The 22,515-nt window shown below is 56.9% G+C and overlaps 1 protein-coding gene across 1 annotated transcript; it reads right to left on the bottom strand.

Annotated features, from left to right (window-relative positions):
* Window positions 1-2,573: 2,573 nt before the first annotated feature.
* Window positions 2,574-19,243, bottom strand: UPB1 (beta-ureidopropionase 1). The gene is made up of 10 exons (XM_036740820.1): window positions 19,070-19,243; window positions 16,383-16,554; window positions 14,747-14,834; window positions 13,350-13,444; window positions 12,099-12,260; window positions 7,912-8,081; window positions 5,409-5,490; window positions 4,386-4,428; window positions 4,023-4,177; window positions 2,574-3,051 (listed from the first exon to the last, which is right to left on the bottom strand). Exons 1-10 carry the CDS (start codon window positions 19,171-19,173, stop codon window positions 2,968-2,970), a joined length of 1,155 nt encoding a protein of 384 aa, XP_036596715.1. The 5' UTR covers window positions 19,174-19,243; the 3' UTR covers window positions 2,574-2,967.
* Window positions 19,244-22,515: the final 3,272 nt, after the last annotated feature.

Here is a 22,515-nt window from a genome sequence, read left to right on the forward strand (position 1 = left end):
AGGGGCTGGTGAGGAGAAAGAAGAAGCAGACAGCAGCTGCCAAAATATTGATCCAAGAGACTGCCTGCATGAGAACTTTGGAAAGGTGAGAGGAGTGAGCTGCCTTCCAGCTGACTTTGGTGAGGTGAGCACGAAGATGGGGAACCACCTACATCAGGATTCTGGAAGAAGCTAGGTGAGGCCAGCTGGAGTTGGAACCCACGAGCTTGGAGTCCAGCCCTGGAGCAAGATGGAAACTTTGCAGCAAGATGCTGAGTGTGCTTTTTCCCTGCCTTCCCCAGCCACAGCAGAGAACTTTGAGGTGAGCAAAAAGGTGGAGCATCACCTACATTGCAATCCAGATTCTGGCAGAAGCCAGGAGAGGCCAGCCAGAACTAGACAACCAGGAACCTAGGGGCTTGAAATTCAGCCCTGGGGCAAGATGGAAACTTTGCAGCAAGGCACTGAGTCTGCCTTTTTGGTCCCTTCAGCTTGCGCTGCTTGGGATCCAGGAGGGAGGCATGGTTTTGTTTTGGTTTTTTTTTTGTTGGAGTGGGGGAAGTGCCTTGGACCCCCAGGGACCCCACCCTGTTGGCTTTATTGCCCAGCAGACCCTCAGGACTTGGAAGCTGGGACTGGAACATAATGGGGAGAACATACCACAAAAGAACTTTGTTTGGACTCTTTATTTGAAATTGGGACTTTGGATGCCTGTGGAAGTGGAAGCCTGCAACAGCAGTTTGGAGAGGAGACATCCCCAAGAGAACTCTATTTGTTTGCTTGTTTGCTTTAAGACTTTACTAACTAAAGCATGCCCATACCTCAGGGTACTGGGGAAAAGCCTGCAATGGCAGGGTGATGCTCAAGAAGTACTTTATGAGCTAAAGAGATTAACTTGCTTTGACCTAGGGGTGGACATTTGAATTGTTAACAAGTATTTTGGGAATGACTGATTTGAAGAGATTATCTTGCTGGGACCTAGGGGTGGGTCATGTTTGTATTGTAAACAAATATTTGGGAATGTCACTGAAAGATATGTTTCATTTTGTTGCAAATTATATGTTTTAGTCTCCTGTGTAATTGGATCACAATGTATATTGGGTCAATGTATGTTCTAGGATACATGGCTGATTAGATTTTTGTATCCTAGAACAAGGGGTGGAGTGTGTTGGTAAGCAAAATGGGTTCTTAGCACTTAGTTCAACAAGTGCCCTTGAAAAGTTTGGTTTGTTTCCTTTGAGTAATTCAGTGTATTTCATTGAGCCTTACTAGGTGCTAAGCCCTAGGCCCAAACCCCTATTAGGTCTAAAACCTATGTGGGTGTGGATTGGTAACTAAGGTGGGGCCCAAAGTGGGGCTAACTCAGGGGAGGGTCTAGTTTACAAATGAGTTTGAGTGATAGGTTTGGGACATCAGAGGCTCTTAGACCACGTGGGTTTAAGTCACCTCTTTGTGACGATTTTAGGTCACGTGGGTGAGTCGCATGTGTGACTCACCCCTGACCCTGAAAAAGATACAAAACCAGGGGTTGGCCTTCTCTTCTTTGGAGGTCTTTCCCACAGCAGTGTTGGCATGTGTGACTCTGGGCCAGCCCTTGTTCTGAGCTCCCGGGCTGAACCTAGATGTTGGTAACTATGAATCTGTATTTGGTCTGTCTGTTGTTGTTTGTAATTTGTTTGTAATTTGCTCTGAAGTTCAGTGTGCTGGTCTCTTCCCCTGAACTAAGTGAATGATATTTGTATGCTGAATTAAAGTAAGCTTGTCAACCCCTTCATGTAGCTTTCCTTAGTTAAGCAGATCAAAAGAACCTGTGCTTTTGCAGCGTGCTTGTTGTTGGGGTTGTGTTAGTCTTACGTTGAAACGCACCATCCATCCCAGTGTGGAATTGGCTTTCCCCGGGAAGGGTAGCCCCATTCCCCAAGGTAGGGGTCTTCCTGCCAAAGTCAATGGGATGTCGTCTGGACCAGAGGCTAATATGGTCCCTTCTGACTCTCCAGTGCTGTGGTTTGGGGTTCCACACCAGCCCATTGTTTTTGAGCTTGTGGCCAACTAATCGCCCCCCCCCCATCCTCTTACAACAACTGCTGTCTCTCCACGCCTCCCCAGTCTGAGGCTGCCTTTTTTGTAACCAAGTGGAAGACTACATTTGTCCCTAATACATGAGAGGGGTCTGGTAGAAAACTGCTTGTCAGCTTGTCAGGGCGACTGGTTTGGGGTTATTGAGGCTTGTGAAGGGTTACTGGGCCAGCAGCCCACCCCCAGGTAGTTCCAGATAACAGTCCACTCTGGTCTGGCCTGGGTTTGGCAGTTCCCTATGGCTGTGCCATGCTCTGACCAGGGGCTTCCCAAAGGCCCCAGCCCAGTACCTTCTCAGGACCCTCCCAGGTTGGAGAGACCCAACCAGCTCACTGTGGACCACTCAGGAGACAGAGGCAGAAGGGATTACTGGCCCCACTTTGAGGATGACAGAGCAGCAGCCTGGGAGGTCCCAGCCAGAGGTGAGACTGGAACCCATCCCCTCCTGACTCTAGGTTGGGAACGGTGGCCTCCCCATGGTTTCCCATGGAGTCTTGGACCTGGGCAGACACTCTGCCTTTGTTTCTGAAGGTGTTTATTAGGCATCTACTGTATACAATAGCCAGGCTCTCCCGGAGCCTTTGCACATAGGCCAGCAGTGGGCCAGGAGTGAGGGCTTCTGTCTGGGGTTGGGATGGGGTAGGGTGAGGTCAGAGGACATCAGGCTCCTTTGGGCTCTCGCTGTCACCCCCAGCAGGAGGGGCAGCCCTTTGGGCTCTGCTACTAATACCCCCCAGGGGCTTCAGGCAGCCCTCGGCTGTGGTGAGAGGGGACCCAGGTCTGCCCTCCAGGCTGCCAGCCGGAGGGGGCTAAGGCTGTCCTGGAAGACAAATGTGGACAGAGGGGTGGAGATGATGGAGATGAGGTTCCTCTATCAGGCCTGGAGCCTGGAGACCTGCCCCCCCTGGGCTTCTACTCCTTAATGATGTGGGGCCTGTAGTCTGGCTGAGAAGCCTTGGCCAGCTGTTCCGCATACATCGAATATCGCCCAGTCATCTGAGGGGCACAACACAGGCTGCTCTCCCACTGTCCTGGCCTCCCCTCCCCCACACAGCTGACTCCCCCAGGGGAGTCCCCTCCTCCACCCAGCCCACTCCTTGGGGTAACCCCCTCCCACACCTAGCCTACTCCCCAGGGGTGCCCCCTCCACCAAAGGGCTGGCCTGAGCCTCCTCCCAGGGGATGTAGTGGGGGACACTCATGGTGCTGAGCTGGGCCTTCAGTCTAGGATACATGGCTGATTAGATTATGTATGAAGGGGATTTGTTCTGTGAAGTTTGGATTCAGTCCAAGGGCTGCACTTGAGGGCCTAGAGGGCATTGAGGCCACAGGTTCCTCCCCCTGGGTCCAGTCCTCCTCCCACCCCTCAGGATCCACTGCCCCCCATCAGCTCCTGTGGATGAACTGGCTTCCCCCAGTGCGGTGGAAGCTTCTCAAGAACAGGGCTGGTCTGATTTTCATGTATTTGTATTCCCAGGACCCTGCCTAGCACAGGGCCTGGCACACAGTAAATACCTGATCAGTGCCTGCTGCTCGCCCGCCCATGCCCAAGGGCCCAAGCCCCCAGCTTGGCCAGCCTGCAGAGTGACACCTTGGGCCAGTCACTACCTTCCATCTCTCATCTCCAGCTTGCCATGGACATGTGGCTCACTATCTTCCCCCAAACCCTCTCCCTCCTGGCTCCCCTTCCTTGTCTCCATTGGTCTGCCTGCCTCCACGTGGCCTCCAAATGGGGTTGGCCTGTCAGCAGCTCCCAATGGCCTCCAGGACCAGAAACAAAACCCTGCTTGGCATCCAAGGCGTTCTCATCGTGGCCCCATCCCAGCACGATCCCACAGTACCCCATTTGACAAACTTTATGGCAACCTTCATGTCTCCACTGCTCTCCCCCAGAATCTTTCTGCCCTGCCCTCCCCCCAGACCCCTGTGGGCCCACCCCTGGCAGCCTCCATGGGGCCAGCGCCAGACCTTAAAGTTCCAGATGTCACCCATCTGTCGGCAGAGGTTGAGGTCTAGCTCGGCCACCAGCAGCCCATCTCTGGTGCGGGACAGTCCCGGGGTCCGGCGGCCATCCGGGGCACTCACGTAGCTCGAGCCATAGAAATGACCGAAGTCACAGTGCGCTTCAGAGAGCAGCAGAAGCCAGGGCACCTCAGGGGGGCTGGTCCAGTGGGTACAGGGACAGGAGGGGGCTCCCAGGACCTGCCCCAGATACCCCCTAGCATGGGCACATGGGCGCCCAATTGCCTTCCAAAGGGCCTGCCCCTCCCCCAATCCCACTAGGGCCTGCCTGATGGCTGGGACACCTGCCGGACCCACACTGGCCCCTACCTGGCTTTCCATCCCCAGACGTGAACTCTCTGGGAAAGTGTTCCTGTGGAGGAGAAGGTGCTGAAAGGAGGAGCTGCCCAGCCCCACCTAGTCCTCAGACCCTACCCCCAGAGTCCTCAAGAGCCCCCACAGATCCCAGAGTCCTCAGAGCCCCCCACTGCTTCCACCCCCAGTCCTCAGAGCCCCCCCACTGCTCCCACCCCAAAGTCCTCAGAGTCCCCACAGCTGCCCAGTCCTGAGCCCCCCACTGCTTCCACCCCCAGTCCTCAGAGCCCTCTAGTGATGGGAAGCTCACCACCTCTGGGCCAGCCAGCTCCACAATGGAACAACTCTATTAGTACAAATCAGGGATGGTAACAGGGAGCCACAGAGGGTGTGTGAGCAGGGCAGGGAGGCAGGCAGAGCAGAGGAGGGGCCCCTGAAGCCTCCAAAAGGAAACGTTCCCCCCATGCACAGACAATCCAGCTATGGATCACACACACCACATCATATACATGTGCACACACCCAGACACACACACACATGCAAACATGTGCACACACTCAGATACACACATGCGCACTTGCACACAATGTGCATACAGCCAGCCACACACATACACACACGTGCGGACACCCAGACACACACATGTGTGCACATACCCAGACACACATGCACACACCCAGAGACGCATGCACACACGTGCAGACACCCAGACACACACACCATGCCACACACATGTGCACACACCCACATACACTCTTATACAACCCTACACACACACAAACACTCACACACACCACACATGCACATACATGCCTACTCTCATACAAACACATGCTCACACATGTGAACTCATACACACACCACACTCGTGTACACACCACACATACAAGCACACGTTCTTCTACAAACACACATGCTCACATATATGCACTCACACACACAGATGAATACCCTCCCGCACGTGTATCCACCATACATGTACACACACGTGTGCTCTCCTACGAACATACATCCCCACATGGAAGTGCTGCTCCTTACCACACCCACTCGATTGATGGCACAGGTGAAGCAGTGGTTAGCGATGGCGGCGTTTCTCGCCTCGATGGGCCACAGGCACTCACTGCGGAACACACGGGGGACAGAGGGAGAGCATTGTCCATGGGCAGGGCCCACCCTGGGTCCATCCCCATGATGCCCCACAGATCCCACCCCAGCCCTCCCGCTGTTCGGCTCTAACAAAGACCCTGCAGGCAGCTCCATCCAGACACCCCCCTGGCCTCTCATTAATCCCTGTTTCCAGCCCCTTCACCATCTAAGTAGCCATGGTGTAGAGGCCTCTGCTAGGCCCTGTGGTAAAGGCCAAAGGAAAACCAGTGCCCTCCCTCAAGGAGCTTAAACTCTACGGGGGAACAGGGGCACAGAGTGCCCAGAACAGAAAGTCATGGCCAGACTGGGGCAGAGGCAGTGGGGAACCACGGAGGTTTCTGGAGAGGGCAGGGGATAGGGGCACTGGAGGCCAGAGCCCAGTGATAAGGCTGTTCCCAGGGGCCTCCAGTCCTGAGGACTCAGAGGAGAAAGAAGCCACCCCAGGCAGCCCTCATTGCTGGGAAGACATCAGGCCCCAGGGGGCCTCTCTCTCCCTTCTCCCTTGCCCTTGGCAGTTTCTGGCCCTGCCCTCTGGGGCTAGCAGAGCCAAGCTGAGCCCTTCTACCCAGGACAGCCCATCTTCACCTGGCTTGGCCTCTAGGGCCCCCAGCTCACTGTTGCCCCAAAACAGGCAGGAGGAGGCAGATTCCAGGGACCTCCTTGCGCCAGGGGCCATGAAGGGAGAGGGCTAATCCCTACCCCTCCCTGACTTATCTTTCCAGGTATGTCTGGGCTGGCAGCTGAGCCACCCCTGTAAGCAGGCTGAGTGATGGGTGGAGGCAAGGCTGTCATCTTCCTCCCTGTGACAATGACAGACAGAAGCTGGCAGGCCCGGCTCCCACCCCCACACTGGAGGGGGCTGCAGTAGGCGGCTGGGAACATGGCGCATCCTCCCTGGAGCTCCGAGTTCACTGCTCTTCTCCACCCTCCCGCCCCCCACCCACCCACCAAGGCTGACAAAACTTTCCAGAAAGAGTTTGCTGGAAGCGCTCCCCACACGGCATCCTGGGGCATTCAGGAGGGGAGTCACTCTCCCCTGTTCCCTCTGACCCAAGGAGGAGAGGGGGGGTGGGGGTCCATTCCACCTGTGTTCTCAGTGCACCCAAGGGAGAAGGCCCAGCCTCAGGTCTTGGGGTGGCCATGCCCCGAGAAGTGAAGGGGGGAATACAGCACAGGCTCAGCTCTGGTCCCAGTCCAGCCCTTCACCCCGTTCCTCTCCAGGCCGGGAGTCAGCTCAGTGTGAATTTGGTGCTGGGACAGGGAAGCCGTGGCCTCTGGGTCCTTCCCAGCTCCCAGTGGTGAAGGTGGTAACTGACCAACTGGCTGACCAATGTTTATGTCCTTCTCTCTAGGCATCTTTCCATGTGGGACCCATCCATATCTCTGTGCGTGAGTGAATGTGTGATCCACGTCTCCATGTGTGACCCATCCACATATTTCCATGTGATCCATCCATCTATCTGTGTGTGATCCACCTCTCCATGTGAGATCTATCCGTGTCTCCACATGTGACCCATCTATCCACATGTGACCTATCCACGGCTCCACGTGTGACCCATCCACGTCTCCACATGTGACCCATCTATCCTCATGTGACCCATCCATCTATCCATGTGTGACCCATCTATCCACATGTGACCCATCCACGTCTCCACGTGTGACCCATCCATCTATCCATGTGTGACCCATCTATCCACATGTGACCCATCCACGGCTCTACGTGTGACCCATCCACGTCTCCATGTGTGACCCATCTATCCTCATGTGACCCATCCATCTATCCATGTGTGACCCATCTATCCTCATGTGAGCCATCCATCTATCCATGTGTTACCCATCTATCCACATGTGACCCATCCACGGCTCCACGTGTGACCCATCCACGTCTCCATGTGTGACCCATCTATCATCATGTGACCCATCCATCTATCCATGTGTGACCCATCTATCCACATGTGACCCATCTATCCACATGTGACCCATTCACAGCTCCACGTGTGACCCATCTATCCTCATGTGAGCCATCCATCTATCCATGTGTGACCCATCTCTCCACATGTGACCCATCCACGGCTCCACATGTGACCCATCCACGTCTCCACGTGTGACCCATCTATCCTCATGTGACCCATCCATCTATCCATGTGTGACCCATCTATCCACATGTGACTCATTCATCTATCCCTATGTGATCTATCCACGTCTCCATGTGTGACCCATCCACGTCTCCACATGCCATGCATCTGTGCATACATCCATCTTTTTTCTAAGAGTGGCCGTTGGTAGAACCCCTCCCCACAGGCCCCCTCCACAGACAGCCCAGCCTTCTCGCAACCCTCTTCTGCCTCCACTGGGCACCGAGGCCAGAGACCCAGGGCCCAGGGCCCCTCCCTACCTGAGCTCTCCAATGGTGGCTGAGGGGTTGAAGATGATCTCGGCCCCATTCAGGCTGTACATGAGCCAGTTGAGGGGGTGATGACGGCCATAGCAGATGTTCACGGCAATCCGCCCAAAGCATGTCTGGAACACGGGATGACCCAAGGTACCTTCCATGTAGTATGTGGCCTGAGGAAAAGGGTGCACCCTCAGTGAAGCCAGCTGCCCGGGACCTTCTCTTCTCTCCCCTCACCTCCCTCTCAGCTAGGGTCTCCCCCAAGAAATGCTGGCCACCCACAACCTGCTGTCACTGCTCCCCAAGTCTGGGCCTGAGAACCCAGCCCCCTTTCTCCTCAGTGCGGTTGGCCCCCAGGTGCTCACAACCACAATGACCTCCTCTCTCCTTAACCTTCAGCCTCTCCCAGTCTCCTGGCTGCTTCCAACACAGCTGCCATCTCCCCAGCCCTTCAAAAAAGACCTCATCTGGTCTCATTTGTCCAAGAATCCCCATGAGTTAGCATTCAGTGTCTCCCCCTTAGAAATGCTGTCTATACAGGCTCACTTCTCAGCCTTCTACAGTCTGGATTCTGATCTTCTCACTCAAGTGGACCTGCCCTCTAGGAGCAGCAGTGAGCTCTGATTGGCTGCTCAGGCCTCCTTCTTCCTATCCTCCTACCCTCTCCTCCTGGGCAGAGGGAGTTTTCCTCCCACCTCTCCTCCTCCCTCTCTGACCGCTAGATCCTTCTCAGGCTCCCCTGAGGGAGCCTCCTCCAGCCCAGAGCTTCTAACCATAGGCATCCCCCAGAACTCTGGCCTGGGCCCTCTGCCCCTCTCCCTCTGTCACACTGCTCTGGGTGACTGCATCAGCCCCCATGGATTGAATGACCTTCGCTGTGCCTCTACTTCTCTGCTGACCTCCACCTCGCACCTCCAGCTGCATCTCAGACGCCTCCAAAGGAATGCCTTACACCCAACGTGTCCAAAACAGAGCTCATCATCTTACCCCCGACCCTCCTCCCACCTTCCTTATTACTGCCAAGGGCACCCCCATCCTCCCAGGGCATCAGACCCTTCCCTCTCATCCCCTGGCACAGCCCCAGATTAGGGAATAGGCTGGGCAGAGTCCTATACCACAGTAACACAGCAACAGCTCCCCCTCCCAGGGCATTCCCACCTGGGTCCTGGGCATCGTCCCAGGCCTTGCCCCATTGGCTCAGGCTTGCTGGCATCCCCTGCCACTTGCCTCAGGGCCCCCTCTCCCTCATTGGCCCCTCCACCCCCGTCCCTGGGCCTCCCTCAGATTGCACTAGTCGCTGCCTCCAAGAATGCCTTCTGGCGCTCCTGACCTGCTGACCCTGAATTCCATCCCTGGCTCCTGTTGGCTGTCCATGCCCTTAGCCCAACAATCTAGTGCCCTCTGTACTGGGCAGACAAAAAGACCGGAGCACCTCACCCAGTCTGCGGCTACACAGGCAGAGTCTCTGCTGTGCTCAGCCCTGCCCAGCTGCTTTCCCACTAGCCTCCTCCCAAAGAGCTCCAAGGAGGAAGGGAGGGCTAGACTGGTGGTTCACAGACATTCTGGGATGCTGGGCCTTTGCTTCAGGGAAGAGCCTTGGCTCATCAAAGGAGCTTTTCCAAAGACCACATAGCCCACTTGCCTCCTACCATCCATTTCAGGGCCAGCTCAGTGTCCAGGGCTGCTGTCATATGTCAGTGCACACCCGCACACACACTTCTGCTGATAAATAACTAACCTGGTCAACAGACCTCCTTCTTCATCCACTTGATCTTTCCAGTGTGGATGGTCAAATCAAACTCCTTTGAGTGATGATCACAGATCTCTCCCAGGAGGCTCTTCAGTGCCCTGGGGCTTGATGCCAACAGCACTGTGTCCCCCACAGTCTGGAGCAGCTAGAGGACCTCCCCAGCCACAGGGAGAGAAGCAAGCCCGTTCTGGACCTAGGAGAATCTGTGCCAGACCTGGCCATCCTGTCCATACCTTCTTGGATGTCTGTGATCTGAGGGGCATCTCTGTTATAGCTTCCTAGGAACCCAGAATGATCTTGACTATGGGGGTGGGTAGGTGGCAGACCCCTGGTGGTCCAAGCTTCTCTAAAGGGGTTGTCACCAAAACAAATGCCTTTGCAAAATCAATGGGGAAGAGGCAGTGGAAGCTTCCAGGCCCTTGGTGTGGTCTCTGGGGTGCCCTACAGGGAGGGCATAGATGGCTCTCTTGAGGGTTTGACATGAATGGGATTGTGGGCACACAGATCAGCCACTGTCCATGCTCCCTCCTTCCTTGGTTCTTTCTGCACTGTGGGAACCTTCCCCTACTTCAGATACCGTAGAAGAGAAGCAGATCCCCCAGCCTCCTCCCACTGTGTCCCCTCAGTCTGATCCAGCTCCTTGTTCTCCGCCATCATTTTCTCTGGTCACCAGACCTTTGTGAAGTGCCTACTGTGTGCTGAGCTGCTTCCTCCATGAGCTCATCTGGGACTGATGGTGGAGCCCAAAGGGGCCAGTTCCACGGCCTTTGGGGTGAAGATGGTTTGTTTTACCAATCTTTGCAGATCTTTTCCATCTCTTTGTCTTCCTCCATCTTCATCCTTAAATGCCCTCAGCATGCTGTGCTCTGCAAGGCTTCTCACTAAGCTGTCTAAGCTGTTCTCACTCTCTCTGCTCCCAGCACCCTCCTCCCTTCTCAAATGTTTTATGAACATGCTGCTGCTGCCACCCAGCATTGCCCTCTGTGCTTCTTCTCTCCATCTGAGCCCGGCCAGCTGGTGGACTCTGGGAGTCTCCTGGGCATGGCCCTTCATGCCCACTGGCTCATGGTTGAGGTCTGCGTGTGGAGCCTTTCCCCGTCGGCTGTTTGCCTCGGTCAGGGGGCAATGTGCCCAACTGGATCATGCAAAACGGGCCGTTTCCTGGCACCTCCTCTCTGCCCCTCCCTGTAATTCCCCCTGCCTTGTTCTCCTGAGCATTGCTGTGACAAATCCACAGCATGATCAGAGGCCTGTACCCACATGCACAGACACTCGCCTCACAGAGGACTCCCATGCCATCGATGAGAACCAGCCCCCACTGAGGTGTGCAGAAGGCATTCAGGATGGAAGGCACGAGGTTTTCTGTTCCGCTCAGCCCGATGCTGAGCCTGTTGAGGTCTCCTGGAGCCTGACTTGTTCATCCAGAAGATTCTCTCTCCCCCTCAGCCTGCTGTCTGAGTCATTGCTACAAGTGTTAAGCATCCCAGAGCCCAGGTCCGAGCCCTGTGGCACTCCACTACAGACCTCCTGCCTCAGTGGCCTCGAAGAGCTACCATTTACACAGGGTTTGAAAGCTTCACCAGGAACTTTGCAAACATCTTATTTGATGCCCACGACAGTCCTGGGGGGGGAGATACTACTATGATCCGCATTTTACAGATGAGGAAACTAAGGCAGGCAGCAGGAACACCAAGCTAGGAAGTATCTGAGGCTGGATTTGAACTTGGGTCTTTCTGATTCCCAGGCCAGCGAGCGCTCTGGGCACCATGGAGCCACCTTGAATCTGACCAGCAAGGAGTTGTGAATGTAGCTGGTCATGTTATCATCTGGTTCACATCAGTCTTTTCGACAGGAAGAGCAGGAGGTCCCTTATGGGAGGAGCTTGAAGGGTGATGTGGGACAGGACAGCGCAGGGGCAGGTGGCAGCCTGGGATTCCTGGGGGGCACCAGCTCCCAAAGCAAGCCCGGGATTAGGGGACCCACCTGGGACTCCCCAGGGGCACCGGCTCCCAAGGCAAGCCTGGGGGCTCCATGCAAGGCTGGGCATCCTTGCCTGGTGGCAGCGGTGGCTGCAGCAGCATGGGCAAGGTTCAGGGCCAGGTGCAAGGAGCCCCAAACCTCAATGTTTATCAAACAGATCCAAGGAATGGCCTGGGATGGGACGAGCCCAGGGTCTCAGAGGTGGCCTCTCTGCACACAGTCGGAACAGGCCAGGACAATGACGGTATCAATAAGCAGGGAGCCACCCTCTGCTGCCCAGAGGCAGCGGCCTGCCACGGCATGGGCAACACCCCCCCCCACACACACACACAGATATTTGTTCCCTCTGCGATGGATGAGGAGGCAGGCCCAGAGGAGGGGATGGCCTGCCAAGTTCCCTGTGGTCTGGAGGGACCCCAACAAAGCCCACCCCCAGGGGGTGGCGAGGGAAGCGCCTCACCTCATTGAAGTCCCCCACCCGTGGGATGTGGTTCTTCCGAGTCTTGCCCAACACAGCCCCGGAGTTGGAAATGACCACCGCAGTGTTCCACAGGACGTCCCCGTGGGCCTCGTCACGCTCCAGGATGGGAGACACGACGACCATGTTGTGGGTCTTTGCCAGCTGCAAAAGGGAGACAGACCCTTGGGGATACTACCCAAATGGGCTTGGCCTGAGAGGGGTGCGCCGCCAGGGGGCCCTGTGGTGCCCAGAGTCTGGAAGATCTGGGCTCCAGGGAGAACTGGCAGTGAGAGGCTTCCTCCAGCTTGTCTTCCTTCCCCAGGTCTTCTCCCTGCTCCCTGCCATCTCCCTCCTGTTCCTGGGCCTGTGGCCGTGGGGCCCCAGGGGTGGCCCCCAGCCTCAGCTGGACCCCCTTTCCTCTGTCCCCGCACTGGACCTGGCCCTTGTGTCTCCCGACTTGTGTGTGTGTGTGTATGTGTGTATATGTGTTGTGAGTGTGCGTGTGTGTGTGTGTGTATATATGTGCGTGTGCATGTGTGAGTGTAAGTCTGAGTGTGTGCAAGTGTGTATGAGTGTGTAAGAGTGTAAGTTCGTGTATGTATATGTGTGTGAGCATGTGTATGTGTGTATATATGTGCGTGTGCGTGTGTGTGAGTTTGAGTGTGTGTATGTGTATGTATGTGTTGTGAGTGTGTATATGTGTATGTGTGAGTGCAAGTTTGAGTGTGTGCAAGTGTGTATGAGTGTGTAAGAGTGTAAGTTTGTGTATGTATATGTGTGTGAGCATGTGTATGTGTGTATATATGTGCGTGTGCGCGCGCAAGTGTGTGAGTGTGTAAGAGTGTGTGTATGTGTATGTATGTGTTGTGAGTGTGTATATGTGTATGTGTGAGTGTAAGTTTGAGTGTGTGCAAGTGTGTAAGAGTGTGTATGCATATGTGTGTATGTGTTATGAGTGTGAGTACATGTGTAAGTGTGTTCATGTGTGAGTGTGTAAGTTTGAGTGTGTGTGTGCAAGTGTGTATGAGTGTGTAAGTATGTGTGTGTGTGTGTGCCCTCTACCAGGGCACTGGGGGTGGGGGTCCTGTCCCATCTACCCCAGGGAGTCACTGCCCGAGGGCAGGAACCTGACCATCAGTCTTTCCCTCGCTGTGCTGGGTGTCGGGGCCTACTCCAGGGCCTGCTATGGCTTGGTCAAGAGGATTGGGCTATCCTGAGGTGCTGAAAGCCTGGTGGAGGCCCATGTCCTACCTTTTGGCAGAGCCTGGTAGTGGGACCATCCTCTGCAGACTCAGCAAATTCTGTCCAAGGAAGCTTCTCTCTTGTACAGAAAGCAAAGGGCATGGCTAGAAAGAGAAGAGGGAGGTGTCAGGGCCTGGGGGGCAGTGCTGCCTGGTGGGCCATGCCATTTGGTGGGCAGTGCCGCCTGGGGGTGGTGCCACCTGGTGGGCTGTGTTCAGGGCACACCGTGGGCTTCCTTGGAACCTGGGAGTTTGGGGGCAGGGCTGTGGTTATCGTCCTCATTCTGTGGAGGAGGATACAGGCTCAGAAAGATTTTGCCTCTCGGCAGGACTTGAATCCAGGTCCCATGCCTCCAAGGCCAGCATTCTTTCCTGTGCCCTCACTGATCCAACTAACATAAAAAGCTGGGCTGGTTTGTCTGGCCCTGTGGCCAAGGAAGAGACAGGTGGGCGGGCTGGGGCCTGCGGACCATGGGCACGCTCACTCCGGTGGCTCCAGACTTACCCAAGGTCACGCAGCTAACCAAAGGCCAGCCTCCATCCCTGCCTGCTGTCTGAGGGGCCGTCCCCCAGGCAGGACCCAGCTTCCAGCAGCAGGGCACCCAGGGAGGGAGGAAGGCGCTAGTGGATCGCTACAGCGCAGGAAACCGAAGCAGGCAGAGTGCCTTGCCCTAGTCATACACCTGGGAAGGGTCTGTCAGGCCCCCTAGCGGCCTCACTGGGAACTGGCCCTTCCTGACCTCAGCCCTAGTACTCTGTGCACTGCGGCGCCCCCTAGCGGCCTCACTGGGAACTGGCCCTTCCTGACCTCAGCCCTAGTACTCTGTGCACTGCGGCGCCCCCTAGCGGCCTCACTGGGAACTGGCCCTTCCTGACCTCAGGCCCGCACTCTGTGCAGCACCCCCTTGTGATCCCTTTCTGACTCCAGCACCCCTTCCCCGAGCACTCTGGCGCCCCACAGCGGCCTCTGTGAGTGGTGGGACCATTGGCACATTTATTCAGTACCTGCTCCCTACTGGCCCCGAGAGTTAAGGACCGGCTTCTTCCTCTAGGAGCACCCAGGCCACCCTCGCAGAGAATGCCCTGGCCCTAGCATGAGAACCCTATCTGCAGGGGACCACTATGAACCCCAGAAGACAGAGAGCTGGGAGGGAAAGAGCAGAGGGCTAGCCTTGGAGGCAGGAAGGGCTAGGGCTGAGCCTCGCTGGCTGGAGGACCACTCTGAGCCTTAGCTTTCTCATCTGGGGAAAGGGTGAACTATTGCTTGCACTGTCTCCCTCCCTGCAAACCTGGGGCCCAGGAATCCTTGCTCTGCCCCTTGGGCTTTGAGTGCTAAGGACCATAGGGTGGGGGAGGGGCAGGGACAGGGCTGGCGCCCGAGCCAGGGAGATCTCGAATGCCACTCACTCCATGCCTCCTGGAAGCAGACCACATTCACGCCGCACTGGGCAGCCACCTCCAGGATCTCCTCGATGCGTCCGTGCAGGGCACCCACCTGGGGGGACAGGCATTCATATTCATGGAACTCTTGAAACCTCGGATCCAGGGAGCTCCCCACCACCACCCAGCAGCTCCAAGCCTCAGCCTGGGTCCACAGGACCAAGATGCTTGGGCACCCAGCCTGAGGAGGCACCGGGTCCCTTCCCTGCTCAAGCCTTCCTCGCCAGCCCAGCCTTCCGATGACCTTCCCAGGCACTCTGCCAGCCCTGTGCCCTGGCCATTCCATTGGAAGCAAACTCTTGAGAGGCTCATCCCTGCTCTGCGACTGCATCTTCCCATGCCCTCTCCCACCTGCCAGGTTCCCCCGTGGCTCATGTCCTGTCTCCCGCTGCTTGGCCCAGAGAACAGCCTGAGCCCTCTCCCCTGGCACAGGCTCAGCAAAGGGGGTAACGTTGCTGCCCTGGCACTGAGAGGCTGGGCTCCAGGCCCCCCTGGGGTCCTCACGACTGTGGCTGGCTGTGTCCTAGGTGATCGAGAGGTTCAGATGGGGGCCAAGGGGCTGAGCACTCTGAACATCTCTCCCTGGTCCAGGGCAGAGCCCAGGCTACGGAGTTGGGGACCTGGCTTTGTTTCCTGCCGCTTGCCTCGTGGGCGACTTTGGGCCAGCCTCAGAAGCTGCCTCAGCCTCCTTTTTTGGGAGGTGTCGGTGCTGAGCTATGGCTTCGGAGGTTCCTTCTCTAAGTCTGTGACCTCATGCCCACATGGAGGTCCCCAAAGCGCTTCTCTGTGATGTTCTTAGATCTTCCCAACTGCCCTGGGAGGGAGGGTGGTGCATTATTCCCGTCTCACAGATGAGGAAGCTGAGGCAGGGAGAGCTGGAGGCACTTGCCCAGGGTCACACGACAAGGGTAGCCACTGCACTATCCAGCCGCCTTTACCCTATCAGCCCAGGGCCCCGGGGGAGGGCTGCTAAGGAGACTGAGCCCACATACCCCAGCTATAAGACTGAGAAGCCCATGTCTGGCAAGTCTGGAAAGAGCCACACTCTAGAAAGGGGACCTGGTGTAGAAATTGGGCCCATGGGGAAGAAGGCCCCAGGTGTAGACACCAGACATGAGAGAGATGGGCATAGACATGGGCATAGACACCAGGCCCAAGGGGAGGCTGGTGGGGAAGGCAGCCTGAATTGTAGACAGGGGCAGGGTGGGCAGGGGGGCATCTGGGAGTGTTTACATGTTGGAAATTGGGCTTGGTTGTTTGGACCTAACAGTGTGGCCTGTGTACATGTGGGGGAGTCAGCAGTTAAATGTGTACCAGCCCAGCCCCTCATGGCGGGGAGGCAGCCACTACCCATGACATTGCCCCCAGCTGTGCTAACAGGCTTTCTTTTGGTCAACACACGGCAGAGGGCACGTGGAGGCACATGCTCTGCCCCGCCCACCCAGCTGTTCCCTCAGGCTGAGCTCCTGGGCTGGCCCGGGCTTCCCGCCTGCCCACAGGAACAGCCAGATGTTGCCAAGAGGGCCAGCTCCACCCTGGGCCCCAGAGAGTCTGGTAAACAGCTACAGAGCACGGGGAGCCCCAGGCTGGCAGGGCTGCCTACCTGCTCAGACACCAGGGCATCTGGAGGAAGCCGGATCCGGTTCTGCACAAGTCCCACACGGACCAGCCTGGGTGGCCTCAGCTGCTCCTCGGAGGCCTCAAGGGCAAAGGCCAGCAGCTCAAAGTCCCCCTGAGCGGCAGCGGCCAGGGCACCAGGGGGCAGGTCCAGCTTTCTGAGGAGCAGAGGGAGGGCATGGATGGGCTCAGGAGGGCCTCTTCCTTGGAGCCTCAGTGTACCTGTCTGCAGCTGCCCTGTTCCAACAGGAGCATGTCATGCCTGGTGGCCAGCTTCCATCATTTCCACAAGAAACGAAGAGGATAAGAGATGGGAAAGCAGGGAGGCCAGAGGAGGAGCCAAGAGCTGCTGGGTACCCCCCTCCCACCCTCCACAGTGTTCCAACAGACCAGAAAGCATCCTGGCCTGGGGGCCTGGCCAGCAGGAATAGCCCATTATGGCTCCCTTCCAGTATAGCCTGAGATGCTGCTGTGGATAGAGCACCAGGCCTGGAGGCTGGAAGACCCAAGTACAGACACCTGAGGGGTGTATGACCCCAGGAAAGTCATTTAGTTTCCCTTTGCCTCAGTTTGCTCATCTGTAAAATGGAGACATCACTAGGACCAGGGTTGTCATGAGTACGAAATGAGATAATATTTGTAAAGTGCCTGGCACACAGTAAGCACCACATTATTTCTAGGATTGTCGGCCTGGTGGCAGTGGAGCCCCTTCTTGGGGCCCAACCCCAGCCCCCCACAAGGGCCCACTGCGGTTCACAGAGGGATCCCAATCTCTGCAAAGCCCAGGTTCTGTGGTCCAGCCCTCCTGTGCTACTGGATGTTCTCTCCTAGGTCTTCTCATCTTCCACCTCCACACATTTGCCTGGAAATATATTTCCCACTCCTACAATCATCTGGCTCCTCACCTGGGCCTCCTGGAATCCCCAGCACCCTTGGAGGTTCAGTCCAAGTGCCACCTCTTAGGGGCAGCCTTTCTAGCCTCTGCTGCCCACACCCAAAGGTGTTGGCCCTTTACCCCGCCCCCTCTCCCATTACTTTGTATTTTCTCTGCTTTTCCTTCTCTGTGTGCCTGCTGCCTCCCACCCCCCCCCCCACCTCCACCCCATGCAAGCTCTGAGGGCAGGGTCCATTCCTCAGTGGCCTGGGCAGGGGAGGGGCTGGCCCAGGGCTGCCTTGTGCTTGAGGGGAGCCCAACAGAAGCAGCTTTCCTTGGACTGAATGGAGCTGAGGTTTGGTTTCTTCTGCTGCTAAAGCCTGGCTCAGTAGGCCTAGCTACAGTGCTGGGCCTTGGGCCTGGGAGGCAGAAGTCCCTCCCTGACTAGCCCCCAGCCCGGCGGCAAGTCAGCCTCCTTCAGGTCAGGTCCGGCCTAGCCCGGGCCTGCGCCTGCAGGAGACAGCCTTCTGTCCAGCCCTTCTGGCTTCTGCCCCGCCAGGACAGGCCTGTCTGGTGCCCCTTTCTCAGCCCTTCCATTTGGGAACGCCATGGAGGAGCCGGAGAGGGTCTCCAGGGGGGCAGCAGGGCTGGGGAAGAGCCAGGAAGCTGTGACAGAGGAGGCCCAGATCAGGGACCTGGGGGAGGGCCGGTCCTGAGAAGAGAAGACTCAGGGGCTGCTGGGAAGCATTGGCTTGGCTGGAGGGTGCAGAGCCCGCTTTGGCAGAGAAGCTGGGCTGTGGTGGGAGGGGACTGAGGCCCCAGACAGAGCCCAGGGCCTCCAGCTGGGCTGTCAACTGGGAGGAAGGAGGGGAGGACTGGGGGCACCCTGGGGGTATCAGGGGCACAGCTGGCAGGGCCTCCATTGGCATCTCCATCCACTCTGCAGAGGCCCAGAGAAGCCTTGGGGCCCGTTTGCTATTGGCTTGCTATTGGGGACCAACAGAGCAGGGCAGCAGCCGAGGGCTGGGTCTTGGCCTAGGGCCTGCTTTGGAGAAATCTTCAAGACCCAGGGGTCCAGCAGGCGCTCAGAAGGAGCTGTGTGGTGCATGTGGGTGAGCCCGTGTTCACGTGTGTGTATGTGTACTCGTGTGTCCCAGTGTGCGGACCATCCTCACACCCACACGCACCCACACACATAGGTTTATATCTGTGAGAAGGCAGTGCTGGGCAGTAGGAGGGGAAGTCTAAGGCCCTGGGTTCAGATCCTGGCTCTGGCACTCAGTGCTTGAGGGACCTTGGGCATGTCCCCCCTCTCACAGTTGCCTTGGTGGCCTGGACAGGAGGAGTGGGATGGACCCCAGGAGCTCTCAGGGCCTAGCCAGTGGTGCTCTGTGGTGCGTGTACACACACTCACCTACACTCAGACACACGCACACATGCATTTGTCCACACATTCACATACACTCACGCACCCTTGTACTCATATACACCCTGCCCACCCTACCCACATTCACCCCTCACACACATTCTCACATACTCACATTCATCCACCCATTCACACAACCTCACACTCACATTTATACACCCATTCACACTCACGCACACACGCTCACACACATTCACACACCCATTCTTTCACACATTTATATACACTCACACAACCTCACACTCACATTTACACACTCACACACACACATATTCACCCTCACACATGCACACAATCACACACACTCACACACATAGTCATACAGGCACACATTCACCTTCACACACATGCATACTCACTCCTCCTCACACACCTGGTATCTCTCCCAAACAGGATTCGCCGGACATTCCTGAGGTCAGCCGGGGGCAGATTGTCCTCCAGGCTCCGCTCCAGCGATAAAAACTCGGGGTTCGCCATGGCCGCCGGACCTCTGCTGTCTGGCCAGAGAGGTGGCAGGCAGGCTGGCCACACTGCTGGAGCTCCTGGACCTTGGCCTGAGCTCTGACCCACCCCCAAGCCTGGCCTGTCAGAGCCTCAAAGGCCTAGTGGCCACCCCCAGGCAGCCCCACCCCCCAGCCCATGTGTCCTGGAAGCCTCCTTGTGCGAGCAAGCCAGGGTCACCTCCGAGACCCCCGGGTCGCACAGGGACTAACTTCAGGCCTGATAGTGCCAAAGCTGAGGCTTCTGCTGGGGGGGGCGAGCAGCCCTGAGGAAGCTAGCACTCTGTTCCTGACCTTCGGGGCCCTGGGCCAGGGCATTCAATCCCAAAAGGGCATACCAAATGTTATATTCTTATGTGGCAGCCTTTGTTCTGGGTGCTGGGGTCACAAAGACCAAAGTGAGGTAGACCCTGCCCCGTACCCTGGGCTGAATGGGGGTGGAGATCAGGAAATCAGGGCAGGTCAAGCTGAACTTTCCAGGGAGCCAAAGGGCCCAGGGGACAAAGAGCGTTGTAAGCAGGAGGCAGGAAAAGGAGGATCATGTACAGGAACCAGCCAACAGGCTGGCCTGGCAGACCCTGGAGAGAGACCTTGGGGCAGGTGACAACAGATCATCCCTGAGCTACCCTGGGCAGCGCTGAAAAGGCCGAGCACAAAGGCCTGCGAGCTTTGGCCTAAAGTCAGTCAATCCGCAAGCATTTCTTAGGCACCTACTGTATGCCATGCCCAATGCCAGGTGCTGGGGGTGTAATACAAAAGGTGGTTAGTCCCTGTCTTCAGGAAGCTTCCTTTCTATTAACAAGCATGCCTGGAACCCCCCGAGCAGGGGTGCAGTGACCTGGCACGTGGTACTTAATAAATGCTTGTGGACCAATGGTCAGACCTGCATGTTAGGGCAGTCCCTGAGGCAGCCGAGTGAAGGATGAACTGTCGTGCAGTAGAGCTGGGATATTTGAGGCAGGGGACCCCAAGCCACAGGCTATGGTGACGGACCAGGCAGGAGGGGGTAGGTGGTGTAGGGTGGGTAGGATCAGTAAGACTTGCCCAACAGGGTGCCCAGGATGCAGCCCTGGCCTCACCGTGAGCCTGGCTAGGAAAGAGGTTGGAGGGCTGGGCCCAGGAGCTCTTCTGGCTGCCCCCTCACACTGCTGACTTCTACTGATCCCTATTACCACTGCCCATGACCCCTCAAAAGATCTAAGCTTCCTAATAGTCAGTCTCCCCAAAGGGGAAGGAGTCGCCTTGAGAAGGGCCGCCCCTCCTTGGAGGTCTCCCGGCAGAAGCCAGATGGCTGCTCGGAGGGGGTGACTCCTTCCACCCTGGTGTGACAGGAGCCTGGCCAGAGATGGAGCACCCTATGAGGACTGTGCTGGAGCCGGCTTAGCAGGAAGAGCAGATGCTGAAATCTTCAGCTCAGAAACGAGCAACTCTACAAGTGACTGGATTTCTCGCTGTGTTGATCACCAAAGCTCAAGTCAGGGATGGATGGAGAAGGTACTTAAGAGCGTGCCATGGAGACTTTTTGGGAGAACCAGTTGTTAAGCATTTATCAGCACGGCCCGAGTGCATCCAACAAAGGTTGGCAAGAATGGATTTGCCAGGCACTTCCTTTGAGCCAACATGGGGAAAGGAGGGAGAGATACCTCCAAGAACAGTAGGCGAGACACAGGCCCATTTGGCCTCAGAGGGGTCCCTGAGACAGAAGTGGCCTTGGACCTCAGTTATTCTTCCACACAATGGGACACCTCTTATACTCTACTTCATACAGCAGAATTAAAGAAGGTGCTCCAAGGACAGCAAAACTAAGACCCCTCCAATGCCACTGAGGCCTGGAGGTGCTGCTGCCCCTAAAAGGCTCTGTGAGAGACACCAAGCTGCAAGGGCTGCAGGTGCTACCATCTTGGCATCAGCCCAGCTTGGCTTTCTGAGGCTGCCATCGCCTGCAGCTGGTGATGGCAGGGAGCCTTTGGCCTTGGCTCTGGGGGACCCTTTGTGGCGTCCCTGCTGCTCCTCAGGGGCTGCGATCCAGCCCAAGCTTTTGCTGATGGCCTGGGATGCTGAAGAGAGAAGTGGCCAGGTGGGTTGGGGCCCAGCTATAGGCATGGAATCAAAGCAAACAAGAAGGCCACAAGGAGGGCAACCTCCCAGAAGGGGGGTCACGCGGCTCCCAACCCTCAGGCACAGCTTCAGAAAATGAGAAGGGACCATTTGGAACCTTCCCAGCCTTGGCTCAGGGAAGTTTCACAACCCAAAACGTGAGGAAGGTGATGACACTTGCACAAACCAAGTCAATGTAGCTATAATAAGAAGAGAAACTGATGATTGGGAAGAAAAAGCATTTGCCACAAAAAAACCCCAAATGGGCATAAAACCCAAGATGCGCAGAGAATTGACACAAACATGCGGGGCCAAGGGCCATTCCCCACACGGAGAGTGGTCAAGGGAATCCAGATGAACACTGAACCACAAAGCCTGCAGAGGGCTCTGTCCCAGTGTGTCTGCAAGGCAAAGATGGAATTAGGGTTGGAGGGTCCAGCGGTGGCCACTGGGGCTTCAGGGAGCCAGGAGGGAGGCCTGAGCAGAGCTGGAGGGGAGGCCAGAAGAGGGAGGCTGGAGCGGGGGAGGGGTGGGAGAGAGACCCACACAACTTCCGGGCCCCATTCCTATCCAAATTCCTCCCCAGCAGCCAAGCACTTATCTCTCTTCTAGGAGAGTCCTGGGAAGGAAATTGGTGGGAGCCCAGGGGATGAGAGAGTCCCATCAGCGCTGGGTGGGGCAGCAGCCAAAAAGTTGTTGCCTTTGGCCCAGAGAGGCCAGCAGCGCCTGCCTGCACAGCAGAGACCCAGAGGGCTGCACTCATCTCAGCGGGGCTGGGGGCTGGGGAGAGGGGAGAGAAAGGGCTAGAGCTAGAAAAGAGTGGGGAGGTATGCTGGGTTTGAGATGCCTCTAGGACAGCCTGAGGCACATTCAGAAGCCAAGACTGAAGCTGGGGAGAGGCCAGAGCCCAGAGCAGAGCCCTGGGGCCCCCATGTAGCCATTTGCCTTCTCGGGGCTTCCTCAGTTTCCTCTCCTGTAAAATGAGAAGAATAGCCCCTCAAGAGGCCAATGCCCTCAGAGGGCTGAGCTGCTAAGATGAAGGCTGGCAGGTAAGGCTCCTGAGGGCCCTTCAGGCCCACAGAGTCGAGGGCTGTGACATTCCGTAGCTCCTACTTGCCCCTGGCCCTGGGAGAGGCCAGGCTGGCTGGCCAGCCATGGCGACTGGCTGCCAGGGAAAGAGGGAGGGAGGGAATGCCTTAGCTCTGGACATGAGCCCAGGCTG

Source organism: Trichosurus vulpecula, chromosome 1, assembly GCF_011100635.1.
Source record: "Trichosurus vulpecula isolate mTriVul1 chromosome 1, mTriVul1.pri, whole genome shotgun sequence".
NCBI lineage: Eukaryota > Metazoa > Chordata > Mammalia > Diprotodontia > Phalangeridae > Trichosurus > Trichosurus vulpecula.